Source organism: Nilaparvata lugens, chromosome 3 (genome assembly GCF_014356525.2).
Source record: "Nilaparvata lugens isolate BPH chromosome 3, ASM1435652v1, whole genome shotgun sequence".
Lineage (NCBI taxonomy): Eukaryota > Metazoa > Arthropoda > Insecta > Hemiptera > Delphacidae > Nilaparvata > Nilaparvata lugens.
Window position 1 is genome coordinate 12,966,880 of NC_052506.1, and position 13,318 is coordinate 12,980,197.

At 36.6% G+C, this 13,318-nt stretch overlaps 1 protein-coding gene across 7 annotated transcripts in view; it reads right to left on the reverse strand.

Annotated features, from left to right (window-relative positions):
- LOC111064115 (whirlin) overlaps positions 1 to 13,318 on the reverse strand; it is a 156,469-nt gene that overhangs the window by 124,114 nt on the left and 19,037 nt on the right. For 6 of the 7 annotated variants that reach the window (XM_039425404.1, XM_039425405.1, XM_039425403.1 and 3 more), the window contains exons 2-3: positions 4,108 to 4,774; positions 3,480 to 3,494 (exon numbers count right to left, since the gene is read on the reverse strand). In XM_039425404.1, coding sequence (XP_039281338.1) covers positions 3,480 to 3,494; positions 4,108 to 4,759 — 667 coding nt within the window. In that variant the 5' untranslated portion in view covers positions 4,760 to 4,774. The remainder of the gene's footprint in view (positions 1 to 3,479; positions 3,495 to 4,107; positions 4,775 to 13,318) is intronic. The other variant, XM_039425406.1, reaches the window with a different exon arrangement.

Sequence of the window (13,318 nt, forward strand, 5' to 3'; positions counted from 1 at the left end):
TTTCTGGAATCTAAGAATTGAGCATGTGTTTGTCGTTCTTGAATTACTTAGATTTATTATTATGAATGGTAAAGAATTGATCTACAGTCTACTGTTGAAAATTGATCTATCTATTTCTGACAAATTATTACTCCTGACTTTCATTCAGGAGTTCTATTGTAAATGAACTTCTACTGTTGTTGTTCAAATGTTGGAATGGTATTGAGTGTTGAAAAAGAGCAAAATATTGAATCTGAAAAATCGTTCATTCAATCTAAGAGTATTGCATAAGTATTGTATGAGTTATAAAAAGCTGGCTAGAAGCAAGTTCCAAATGGAAATGAGTGAGAAAAAACAGCAAATATTAGCCATTAGAAAAGCTCAAGATCACTCATATGTGAATGATTTTATAATTAAGAACGTGCAAGTAACGTGAGAAGAACTGCATCATTATAAAAGAGAATGGTGAATGCAGGCGAGAATGAAGGAGCCACAAGTGCCTCAAATTAATTAAAGCTAATGTTTGTGCATTAAAAGTTAATTTCCTCAAGCTCTCTCAACTTTAAGATCACTAGGAACAAAGTCAAGTCTCCACTAAAGTGATAATATTATGCTCAAACTGAAACTTCATTAAGCCATCCAGTCTAATAATAATAGTCGGATCATTGAACGGACATTGCAATTCAACAAATCGGATTTGAAGCTCCAATTCCTTGAGAAAATATTTGTTGAAGTGATTTGTATGTTTTTCACGTAATTCATCCTCTTAGTTTTGATCCTTCAACATTCATTCTAAAGATTTTTCGATATTTTAATATAGCGGTGGAATTCTGTAGATTTTCAAATTTTTCTCTTGCTAAAAAGATAGGAATAGGGACTTTGCAGCCAATTAGAGCATCGCTGGACACGATATGAAACATGTAAAGATGATATGATCGACTTGAATGATCGCAGCAAGAACGTTTATAGAACTGAGAGTTTCCAATCGATAAATGATATTTCAAAAGAACAAGTAATATTCACTCCATCCACTTGCTATACTCACTTAACAACAAGCAGTGCAAAGCTGCTTGGATAAATTGAATAAATCTATCTTGAATAAATTGTAAATCAATACATTCATTGATTCCTCTGCATTTCTACCTGACTCACACTTTATAAAATATCATCGCCGTAGAACGTCTAATTTTATATATCTAGGAGCTGTTGAAAACTTTTTCTGTCATTTTAGAATAGTACCCTCCTCCTTACCACGTCCAATGTCGTAATCCCCCTAAATATCTCAAATTTGTCGAAATTTGAAAAAAATAATTGAAAAAATTTCCCTAATCTTCATCAGTTGTATAAGAATACTATAATTTTACGTCCAACAGTATAAAAATTACCGTAGATTGCAGTTGTTTTCAATTCGTCTCCGACACAAACTAATAATTATTACTACTGTAGTCAATTCCACATTAATCGAGGTAGACATACAACAGTAATAATTGGAGGAATTAAAACTTCGTCAATTCCACATAATCGAGGTGGACATATAACAATAATAACTGGAGGTTGAATTAGAGCAGCATTAATCGTAAACTAATATAGTTGGTCAATGCTCTCTCACTCAAATTTGGCACAGAGGCAAGCTACTTGTTGGTGCGAGCTACTTAATTGTACAACAGAGTGCGTTCACGATATACATATTTCTACTTCAAAAGTGATGTAAAATCTTGCTGACCTGGACAATGATTAGAATATACTTCCAAGCAATAAACATAATTATTATTAGCTTCACTCTTGTTCTTGTATTGTTTTGAACTTATGGTTACATCTACTCCGATTTTACTTTTACTCTTATTCTCTTAGAAACTGAGGGTTGAGTGTAAGAGAGGGCCGACTGCGCCCTAACTTCGCCCTCCTAGGTCAAAAATAAAGGCAGTCATTCTATTATATTCTATTCTAAACTCACTTAAATATGGAATTAATATCGCGACTAGTTTCAGCCTATATTTGGAGAATTGAGTACACTGATTCAATGAGTAGTCAGTCTATTTCTATTTAGATTAGAACTACAATAATTCAATTATATCACCGTCAACCCTTCACTCAACTAACAAAATATTTTCACTCAAATTGGCTTTGATTCAGACATGTGAAACGATGAGAATACTTTAAGTTGTCATAGAAATTTAGAGGCTGCTTTGGTTGATCTTTCATCATTAAGGCTGTGCAAAGTCTAAAAATAAACTATCTACTGGTGATATTTTTCAAAGTTTTTCGATTTGTATATCATCAAGCTATCAAAATGAAAAAGTTTTTTGGGGGAAACATTTTTTTTCTGATCATTAGGCTACTTTTCGAGATATGAGCGACTAAAGTTTAAATTTTTGGGACAGAACATTTCAAATTCGGTAAGAGATGAATCCATGAGATTTAGAGGATAGATCTTCATAGTATTGTTGATCTAGTAAAACAAAAATTTCCTGAGAATATCAATTTTTGGAAAAGTTATTAAATTTACCAAAAATAACTTTTAGTTGAGTTTCAATTTTATCTATTTTGATATTTTTTCTAATAAGAAATTATCAATTTTTGGAAAAGTTATTAAATTTACCAAAAATAACTCAACTACTGAACTCAATAATATCTCTTACTGAATTTGAAATGTGTCTGTCCCAAACATTTAAACTTTAGGCGCTCATATCTCGAAAAGTAACGATCAAAAAAAATGTTTACCTGAGAAAACTTTTTCATTTTGATAGCTCGTTGATATACAAATCAAAAAACTTTGAAAAATATCACAAGAAAAAAGTTTATTTTCAGCCTTTGCACAGCCTTAATGGAATACATCTCAAGGACTCGGGTTAATGAAGATTCCAGCTGACTCCGTTTTCGAGTTTAGCTAGTTGCAGATTTTTATTTATTGATAACTCTATTATATATGACAGATTTCTCATTAAGATGTCAAGTATGATGCAATAATTGAAACGCCATTAAAAACTATCTATCCTATACCAACAATTAGTTAAGCGACGATAGAATTGACAATTTTCGTCTAGCGTTATCTCACTAATATTTTGTTCATTGAATCACATGCAGCCATAACACAAGAAGTAGTCTATATTTTTTATGTATTCATATTCTACTGTGAATAATAAATAGTGAATAAGAAAATTTCAATTTTGCCAAGTATCTTATAGTAGTTAACACTAGTTGTTACATGCTGAAAAATTTGCTGCATGATATTAAATATAAGATTTTTCAAATTGATTATAAATTTTTGATACTACTAAATACTATTTTAGAAGCTGTAACATGAAAAAGAAAAAATAATTCAAATATCGACCTGTTACTCTGTTATCGTGTAATAAATATCTGACTACTAATTTCTCTATGGTTGCTGTAGAATAAAATAACATGCCATCTTCTCCAATATCATTACTCAATATTTCCTCTTCAACCCAAATTACAAAATGTTTGGTTCATTAGTCAGATTACAGAGCAGAGACACTCACCTTCTGTTTCTGAATCTTCCAACAATCGGGGAGCAAAACACATACAATTACACAAGAAATTTCAAAGTAGTAACTGACTTTTTTGTACACCTGGTAAAATGAACATTGGGACAAAATGATACGATACAAAAGGCGTTTGTAAGCTTTTTCATTTGAATCCCTAGATGGCGGCCTTGATTCTAATGATAAAGAATGGTTCCACTCCTCTAATGTGTACTATAAATCTCTCATTCCAATTGAAATGCACTGAGGAATATGCATGAGTTGCCTACTACTATGGTGCTCTAACTTTGAAGGCAAGCCATTTTGAATCTATTTGAAACATCAAGTATCAGTTGCAATCATTAAAACTCTGATGTTCTAGCATCTATTCAATCCTAACCTTTTCTATAACTCGTGATTGTATCCTCTTTCGAATTTATTAATATTTATTTCTACGGCTATAAAAATCTTTCAGAAGAATCTTTATGAAAGAAGCAAAATTGATGTTTTTCATATAACTCATAGAGAAACTTCTTGGAGAATTATTTTGTGTTATTCTTGTGGAAAAATACTAATGCAACCCTATTGGAGAACATTTTTGTGTGATAATTTAGATGAATATTGAAAGGATTGTTTTGTTTCTGACCTTGGTCCTTGCTGCCACCTTTGACGCAGATGCCGAACCCGTGGTTGGGGTCGGCGCCACGTGACATGCTGACAGTACGCACTGGAAGGGTGCGGGGGTCGACGCGGGGGCCGGGCGAGGGGCGTCGCGGTGGAGGCTTGACGTCGTCGTCAGAGGGGGGCAGATGGCCTCCGAGCATCTTGAGTACCTGCTCGGGGGAGATGGGTCGCTTCTTACCTGTGGCGGGTCGCTGTACTGCGGTTGAGGAGGGGGCGGCGGCAAGGGGGGAGGCCGAGGAGGCGGAGGCCGGACTAGGGCCCAGGTAGGTGCCCCTGGGCGCCGGGGGACGCTCTACTATCGTGTAGGAGGTGCCCGGTGGCGAGTAGTAGAGGCCTGGCCTGCCGCCTCCGGTCCCGCGCGGCCCACCGCCCCCGAACCCCGCCGGCCCCCGGCCCCCCACAATGTCCTCGGCCTCCGCCGCTCTCTGGTGCGCGCCCCCATGGCCCCCAGGCAGCGGTTGTGCCCGGTGGTGAGACAGCGACCCCCCGCCCCCGGGACTCCTCCCCCATGCTCCTCCCCCCTCTGGGCCTCCACCACCACTACCCCATCTTCCTCCTCCATACTGATGCGACAAGTTGATTTCAGCCAGTTCTCGTAGCTCCTCTTCAGCCATACGCCGTCACGTCACCTGAAACAAATCATCAAAAACACATTTTATAGTGATGTGTCATTTCAGAACCTAATAATACTTTGGTCAACATTAATTTTTTACCAAAATTTTGGAGAGGAGAAATGGTACAGACTCAGCCTAGTTTTTCCTTCATAGTCATTAATTTATTATTATGATTATGGTGTTTTGTACAATAAATTAATGAATAAATAGTAGTCTCCTTGATACCGATTCACGATTGTTTGATGACATTTGAGAAAAAGCATCTCAAGTTATGAGACCTATTCGTATTTCTAGTACTGATGCTTATAGAAAGTTTCTGAAATTCAAATAAAAATATAGAGCATTCTATTGTTAGAACTGTTTCATATTCTATATTGATATTTTTAATCTAGGATCCGATGATCATTTCACCTCACATGAAATTCAATGTCCTTAAGCTAAGTCCTTAGCTGATGAAGATGATTTTGAGATTAAAAATGTATCATATATTCTGGTTAAACATATCAATGTAAAAAATTATAACCCCAAGGTCCTTACTCCTCTCCCCCTTATTCCTCTCCTAAAAAAATACAAGAAAATTGAATGTTTTCGGTAGGGTCAGCTATCAACTCATTATGAACCGACTGGAATAGCAGTCCGTGATACTGCATAGTATTATTCATTCAAATAGAGTTATCCCTGTATTATAAAAAACATCAAACAAGCAATCTTATCAAATCCTCACAGAGCAGTTTACTACTAACAGCTTTCACTAACGCAATCCATAATATGAATTAAGTTTATTCTTCTTTGTTTCATTATTATCAGTTCTTTTCTTTCCCTGGAATAATTGATAGTTTTCCTTTTCTGAAAGAGTGACATGAATGCGACTTTCGTACATCTAATCATGCGAATACACGAATCTTGACTATTTTCTAAATCGAGATTTCTGCTCCAGCATTGTTTTTTCATTTTTCAGTGGACTCGCATACCTTTATTTTGAGTACCTATTCCTCTTTTTTCTTTTCCCCCCCATTACTCCCTTACCTTTTTCCCTCATTACTTCTCTTCTCTTCTTTGCCTGCTTATCACATGGGAAACCATGGTTGGCTAGGTATCTTCCTCTCTTTTTTTCTCTTCCCCAACACACCCAACCACAAAGCCCATGGTTTTTTATATTTGTAACATTTTATTGTGTTTTATTTGTTTCATAATTCTTTGTAATTTTGTTTTGTGTGTTTTTAATAAATTGAATCAAAGACCTTTAAGAGGTATGCATCTTTAAGGTCTTTGGTGTCAATAAAAAAAAATAATGTAAAGTTTCCATCATCTCAACATTTATTTTCTTCCTTGTTTCCAAGTCATCAGATCAAATAGTGTAAGTGGAGAATATTAAGAGAGATTTATTGCGATCGATAAAACGCCGAGAGTGTTTACAGAATAAATCAGAGGGTGTTTTCCCAGTCACGATATTTTGCCGGCAGACTGCCGAGCTAAGATAGAGAGTGAGAGAGAGGGAGGGAGCTGCAAAAATTGTATTAATTGCTCGTTTAGTAGCAATTGGTGAGGCGTGCATGAGGAGTCTCTGGGGGGTTTTGGGGGTGGTTTTGGGTACGGTGGGGGGAGGTCCTAGGGCGCCGACTAGTCGGGTCGGGCGCCGTCCAACTCTGACAAGTTCATTTTGTCTCCGGGTATTGATTGCGATGGAGATGGAGCCGACATCTTGGGTAACGTTATCGTTTGTGGGTTTTTGGTTCGTCCATTGTACTCCCCGAATGCGACGCAAAAGAAACACTAGAACCTCACTATCATCGTGGCACTGTTTGCTTATGGACGACACGTCCTGTTACAGTTTATGGGGCGATTGGAGCTGTCGTTTACAAAGGCGAAAATAGTCTTCGCTCACTTTGTAGGTGAATGAACTTCGGTTCATAGATGGATAGTTCATAGCAAGGATAGTATATAGCATTTATATTCTATTCTTGAGTTCATAGTGCATGCGAGATGCGACTTGGAACTTGGAACTCTCGACATTCAAATGATACAGTTCTATGTTGTATTTGAATTTGAATGTAAATTGCTTTTACTTTTTGAGAATATACTGTATACAAAGGGAAAACGTATAGAAAGGACAGACGGCATTCTCGGTTTGGCTGTGTATTCAGATACAACTAATTCAAGTTAAGAATACTGGAAGGTAAGATAATTATTGAATTGAGGGCTCGTGGAAGACCTATATCTGAAGCAAGTTACTAAAGATCTAGGGATCCAGACCTAACTCCAACTGAAAAGTACAGCTCTGGGCAGAAAACGATGGAAAGCTGTCTATCAATCAAATGGTTGAAGCTATAGAAGAAGAAGACTGTATACAAAAGGTTCAGTTTCTAGGACACTTATTGAAACTAATGGACCATATCTATATTGAAATTGTAGGTTAATTCTTCCATTCGATTTAAATTTCTTGAGCTCTTTACGTCGTGGAGTTGTAGGCCTAAAAATTAAAAAATATAATTACATGGAAAAAACCTAACGAGGTGGAATGCAATTCAATAGCTGATAATTACTTATATTGAATCAAAAAGGTCCCTGCAAAGATTGAACCCTGATTTCAGAAGTCAAGTGCTCAATAAATATCAAAACAGGACAGTACTCGAAATAAGAATTGGAGAGTTGACGCAGACAAAAACGTCTTATTGTATAGATTGAGATAAGAACTGTGACATCAGTTTTCCTTTTACAGTGGTGTCTGCTTGAAGTCAGTTCTGCTCACAGCTGTTATAAGCTCCAAAATGAAAAATCTGGTGTGGCGCACTCACACAACTTTCCTTGCCGTTATGAAAATTGATCACCTGACGCTAGTGTTCACGCGCATCTCAAGTCTACTTATAAACGAAGATCTGAGCCAGCTGGTGACAGGACAATAACGCTGGAGACATACGAGGTCTGCTATCTCTTCATAGTGAATCATTTAATAGAATCAACAGTTGCCAGCAGTTTGCAATAATTATAATCACATTTTCTCGAATTTCGAGCTGATTTTCAATTTTAGGTGGAAATGTTACTGAACATTAATTGTAGAGATTTTCATGCTCAATCTTTTCCGCTTGAAATTTCTTGTTTAAATTGTTTCTGAAGCCTAATTGTATCTGAAGCCACACACATTGGGAATCTAGAATCGAACTTTGCATTGATGGGGGCGGATCTCCTGAAATTTTCACAGATATGGGACTTGTGGCAGTTGATAGAGCTTATCGATGACTATGCTAGGTAAGAATTTGATCAAAATTGTTGGAGCCGTTTCCGAGAAAATCACGAAAAATCCTGTTTTTGACAACATTTTTGTCATTTTAGCCGCCATCTTGAATCGCATTTGATCGAAATTGTTCGTTTCGGATCCTTATATTGTAAGTACCTTAAGTTCTAGATTTCAAGTCATTCCGTTAATTGGGAGATGAGATATCATGTACACAGACGCACATACACTCATACACACACACACACACCACACCACACACACCACACACACACACACACACCACACACACACACACACACACACACACACACACACACCACACACCACACACCACACACACACCACACACACACACACACACAACACACACACACACACACACACACACACACACACCACACACACACACACACACACACACCACCACACACACACACACACACACACACACACACACACACACACCACACACACACCACACACACACACACACACACACACACACCACACACACACACACACACACACACACACACACACCACACACACACACACACGTATAGAAATTTAGAAATTGGGGTACCTTAATTTTTTCCGGAATTCCTTACCTATTGTAATAGGGCAAGGAAAGTAAAAATGCAAGAAACTTACAGAAAACTGGAAGTCAATTTATCTATTTATCTATCCCTCTCATCCCATACAAGCTGGAGCTTGGGTCTTATGTCTTCACAATATTACTGAAACTTACTGAAAACTTAGAACTATACATGGAAAGAGGAAAAGAGAAAATAATGAAACACTACCATACTAAATTTGTGTGGAATTGAATAGTTTGATTCCACAGGAATCGACTTATAATGACGTCATCCTCAATCGAAAAACGTATTCTGTAATGGTAGCTCTAGAAGAAATACACCAAAATTGATATTGGATTAGAATTACCTCTATTTTTCGATAAAAGCCCTATTGTTCTGTCAGACCTTTGTTTTGTATAAGACATTTCTATAATGAGATAAGAGGCGTTCTACAAGTTGAAAGTTTACAAAAAGCAGAGTGTTGTAGGGACATTGTGGAAGGCTGAGTGTGAAACTTGAAACTGAGAGACGTCAGCACCCTAATCCTGTAATGGATTTTCTACCTCCCCTGTCACCAGACCTACTCCTCTGTCAGTCAAGGCTAAATTTGTGCAAAAAGTCTTGAATTGAATTCTCTCTCAAGGCTTTGTGTAATATAAATGGGGGAAATTCCCGAAAGAAAACACAATGTTCGAATCAAGTTCATAGTAATTATTGAAGTTTTAGGTTTAGCAATAAAAACGCGGCTCAATGATTATATTCAATGACGAAGAGTCGTGATTCCATAGATATGAAATTACGGCTCGAATTACTTATTCTCGACAAGAGAATGAATTCACAATTCTAAACATTTCATCGAAACGAACAAAATCCCTACTTTGAAATTGAACTAGAAAGAGTCAATCGAAGTTCATGAAGTATGAAGAATTATTCTCGTTATGTTGTACTTGTACACAACATAAAGTCAAAATCTACTTTTATTCTCAGTTTATAACTCATGATTCGAAAAAAACCGTTGAATAGTACACTTCTCGGAATATGATCTTTACACAACATAAAATCGAAATCTACTTTCATTCTCAGTACTTAACTCATGATACAAAAAGTCCGTTGAATTGTGAAGTAGTACACTTCTCGAAATATGAACTTGAATATTGTGCTTTGTAATTTGAATGAATCACTTTGAAAACCAACGGGAGAATGACATTGACCTACTCCAGAGAAAAAATGAGATGCTTCTTTTGTCTGGCAAGCATTGTCCATTTGGCTCATTGTTGGTTGACTGCTCATTAAGAATGGGATTGTAGGTGTGTTGAGAATGAACGAATGTAGTTTTCATACGGATGGATCGATGTGTGTGTGTGACGTCAGGGGTCGTCGTGTACTGGGTCAGGGATACGCCCTCTATCACTCCTCCACCCTCTTTCATCATTCTCCCCCCCACCCCAAACTGAAAATACTGCTAGTCGATTGTGAAATTTCCACCAACAATCTTATTCCCGTAATAGCTAAGGGTCGTCGATCTTCCGCCGTATTATACGCTTTACAGCTTCACTTGTACTTGTATTGCCATTCAAATCGTTTGATAACTACGTTCAAGGAAGTTGTTTCTACTTAAACGTCTCTAGACCGAATAAGTTTCTTGAGTACCTGCAGTATTCTCAATACAGTACAACTTATAGCTTTCAAGGTATAAAGCTCTTATAGCTTTCAAGAGATATCTGATACCGATCACATGTCCAGAGCCATATGCTAACAGTACGTTTAACGCTAAACCACGTTTACTTGTAGATATGGTTGCATTTATCATAATGTGTTTCATATGGGGCTTAAACGAGCAGCTGATATTTCTCAGTTTAAACCAAGTATCTACATACGGGACGCTGTTTAGTACGGACAGCATAAGACGCAATACAAGTCTGTATTGTCATCAAAAAACCAATTTTCTTGAATACGGGTTGCTTCTAATAACTTTCTCCCAACTTTCATCGTGGATGAACTCCCGTTGCAACTCCCTAACTGTCAGTTACACACACATCGATTTTTGGACGTTCGATTTTTTACCGTCCTTATGAATCCTACTAGATTTAACGGAACTTGACAAACATCATCTGTTTAATCTAATAGAATTTATATGGACAGCAAAAAAATCGTACGTCCAAAAATCGATGTATGTCCAACTAGACTTAAGCCCCGCATACACACATCGATTCTTGTTCGTAAGATTTTTTGCCGTACTTATAAATTCTATTAGATTAAACAGATGATTTCAAACAGATGATGTTTGTCAAGTTATGTATAATCCAATAGAATTCATAAGGAAGGCAAAATATCTTACGTCCAAAAATGGATATACGTGCAACTAGACTTAGTGTATCATCATTCCTCACTTAATTTCCTAAGAAGAAGTTATATACTTATACAAATATATCAAATATAAAACCAAAACTGAATCCAACATAATTTATAGCTATTCATATTAATATGGACTTATTCAAATTTATTACACATGGAGATTGGAAAAATAATGGTTTTGAAGAACAAATTGAGATTGATAATTTTCCAGATTGATGATTGTTGTACAGTATTGATATTAGAATTAGTTCCGTTCATAATTTCAGAGTTAATTGACAAGTGACGAGCTACTTTTCAGTATATTATTCACCATTACCTGACAATTTTTGCCATATGGTGACTAGCTTGAGAAAAAGATGTTTCTGCTGTTACTGTTAGTACTCTAACTAGATTCTCAAATACTACATGCTCCATTCACACACATTAATATTCTCTCTTTGATATTGTATTTTCGTTCGCATGATATACAGGATAATTGGATATTTAGAAAATGGATGAGACAGCTCAACTCCATCCTCTAAATAAACTGATTATTGTTAAATCGATAAATATTGATATAGGAATATTATATATTATATTATATCATTATCTTCGAATTGATCAAATTTCATGCTTTCTTTGATTTTTGGGTCATTTCCTTGAGGTTACACTACATTACTACATTGATCTAGTACACAATACTCCAAACTCCCTCTTATAGATTTCTTCACCCCATTCACAGTTAAATCGATTCCGAATAGAATCAGGAAACAAGAAGCTAAGAAGTCTTCCCCGAGCCATTCTGATTGTTTGGGGGATCTCGGTGATTTCAATTTGAAGGGATAGAATCTTTAGCCACAACATGCCCCTACAGCTGATTACCAACGGAGGAAAATCCATTATCTCGACTTTCACTCACTCACTTTCCGCCAACCTCACACTCTGAGCTCTCCACCTGCCTCTTCACTTCACTTTTTTCCAGCCCTCTTCACTTACCCCGTCTCTAGCAGATACAGTATTATGTTTCCGTTTTTTCTTCATCCTCTTCTGTACTATCTACTCCGATGCTGCACTTGTTGGAACACTCTTATCGGATAACAATAGTTGAGACTTCCACAGTGAGAATAATTGGTTGAAAAATAGAAAGTCCAATGAGCGTATTTTCTTTAAATTACTTCATATTTTACGGATGTATTTATTTCACAAATAGACGTATTTTAGTTCGTATTTTCTTTATTTACTTTGACTATACTGTTTTCAATGATATGGAGCAAGGAGTATTCAAATCAGAAATACATTATTATTTATTGACAGAAATCCATGAACTCACACAAATTGATCAGACAAATACATAAATCGATTGATAGTTTGGATATTATTTATGAGAACCTGCAGAGTTAACATTGACTATTATATTCACACTTATTCTTTCGTTTAACTTGAAGTTTCCATTACTTACTGGCCGTCAGGCTCGCTTCGCTCGCCGTATCCGTTTGGCCAGGGGGCTTCGCCCCCTGGACTGGATCGTCCAAGAATGAGATCCGCGGACTCGCTTCGCTCGCCTGCATTTTTCATTTGAGCATGCTTCATTCCATCAGAAAGTCAAAGTACTGAGAAAACACAGAAAAGCTGAGAAAAAGCTGATTTTGGGCGTATCTTTGATGAAATAATCTAGTCACCTCATCACAAAATTTTTAGACACTAGCTAAACCTCTGTACCAAATTTGAATATTGTCTGTCTATTACTTGATGATAGAACTGAGAAAACGCAAAAAACCGCTAATTTTGGGCGTATCTTTGGCGTTATTTCAAATTCCTTCTAACACAACATTATTACACCCCAGCTGAGCTTCTATACTAAATTTGAAAAATTTCTGTTCATTTTTTCTCGATAAAGCTGAGAAAGCGCAAAAAAACATTGGAAAAACGCAGATTTTGGGCGTATATTTGGCGTTATTTCAAATTCCTTCTAACACAACATTATTACACCCTAGCTGAGCTTCTGTACTAAATTTAAATATTTTCTGTTCATTTGCTCTCGATAAAGCTGAGAAAACGCTAAAAAACGCTGGAAAAGCGCAAATTTTGTGCGTATCTTTGGAAATTTGTCCAAATCCGTTCTTAGTGCGCCTCTAAGGGCCAGCTGAACATACCTAACAAATTTGAACGTTTTTGGTCCGGTAGATTTTTAGTTCTGTGAGTGAGTGAGTGCCATTTCGCTTTTATGTATATAGATGAGAGAGAATAAGATTGAATAAATTGATGAGTTTTATAAACATTATATCATTGCAGCTGCGCGTTGATGATAGTTTGATTTATTGATGGGTTTTAATCACTTTCATATTCCAATAGATTGAATCAGGTTCTAAACAACCTCAGTTTTGTATCCCTCATGCAAAAGTGTAATGCAAATTC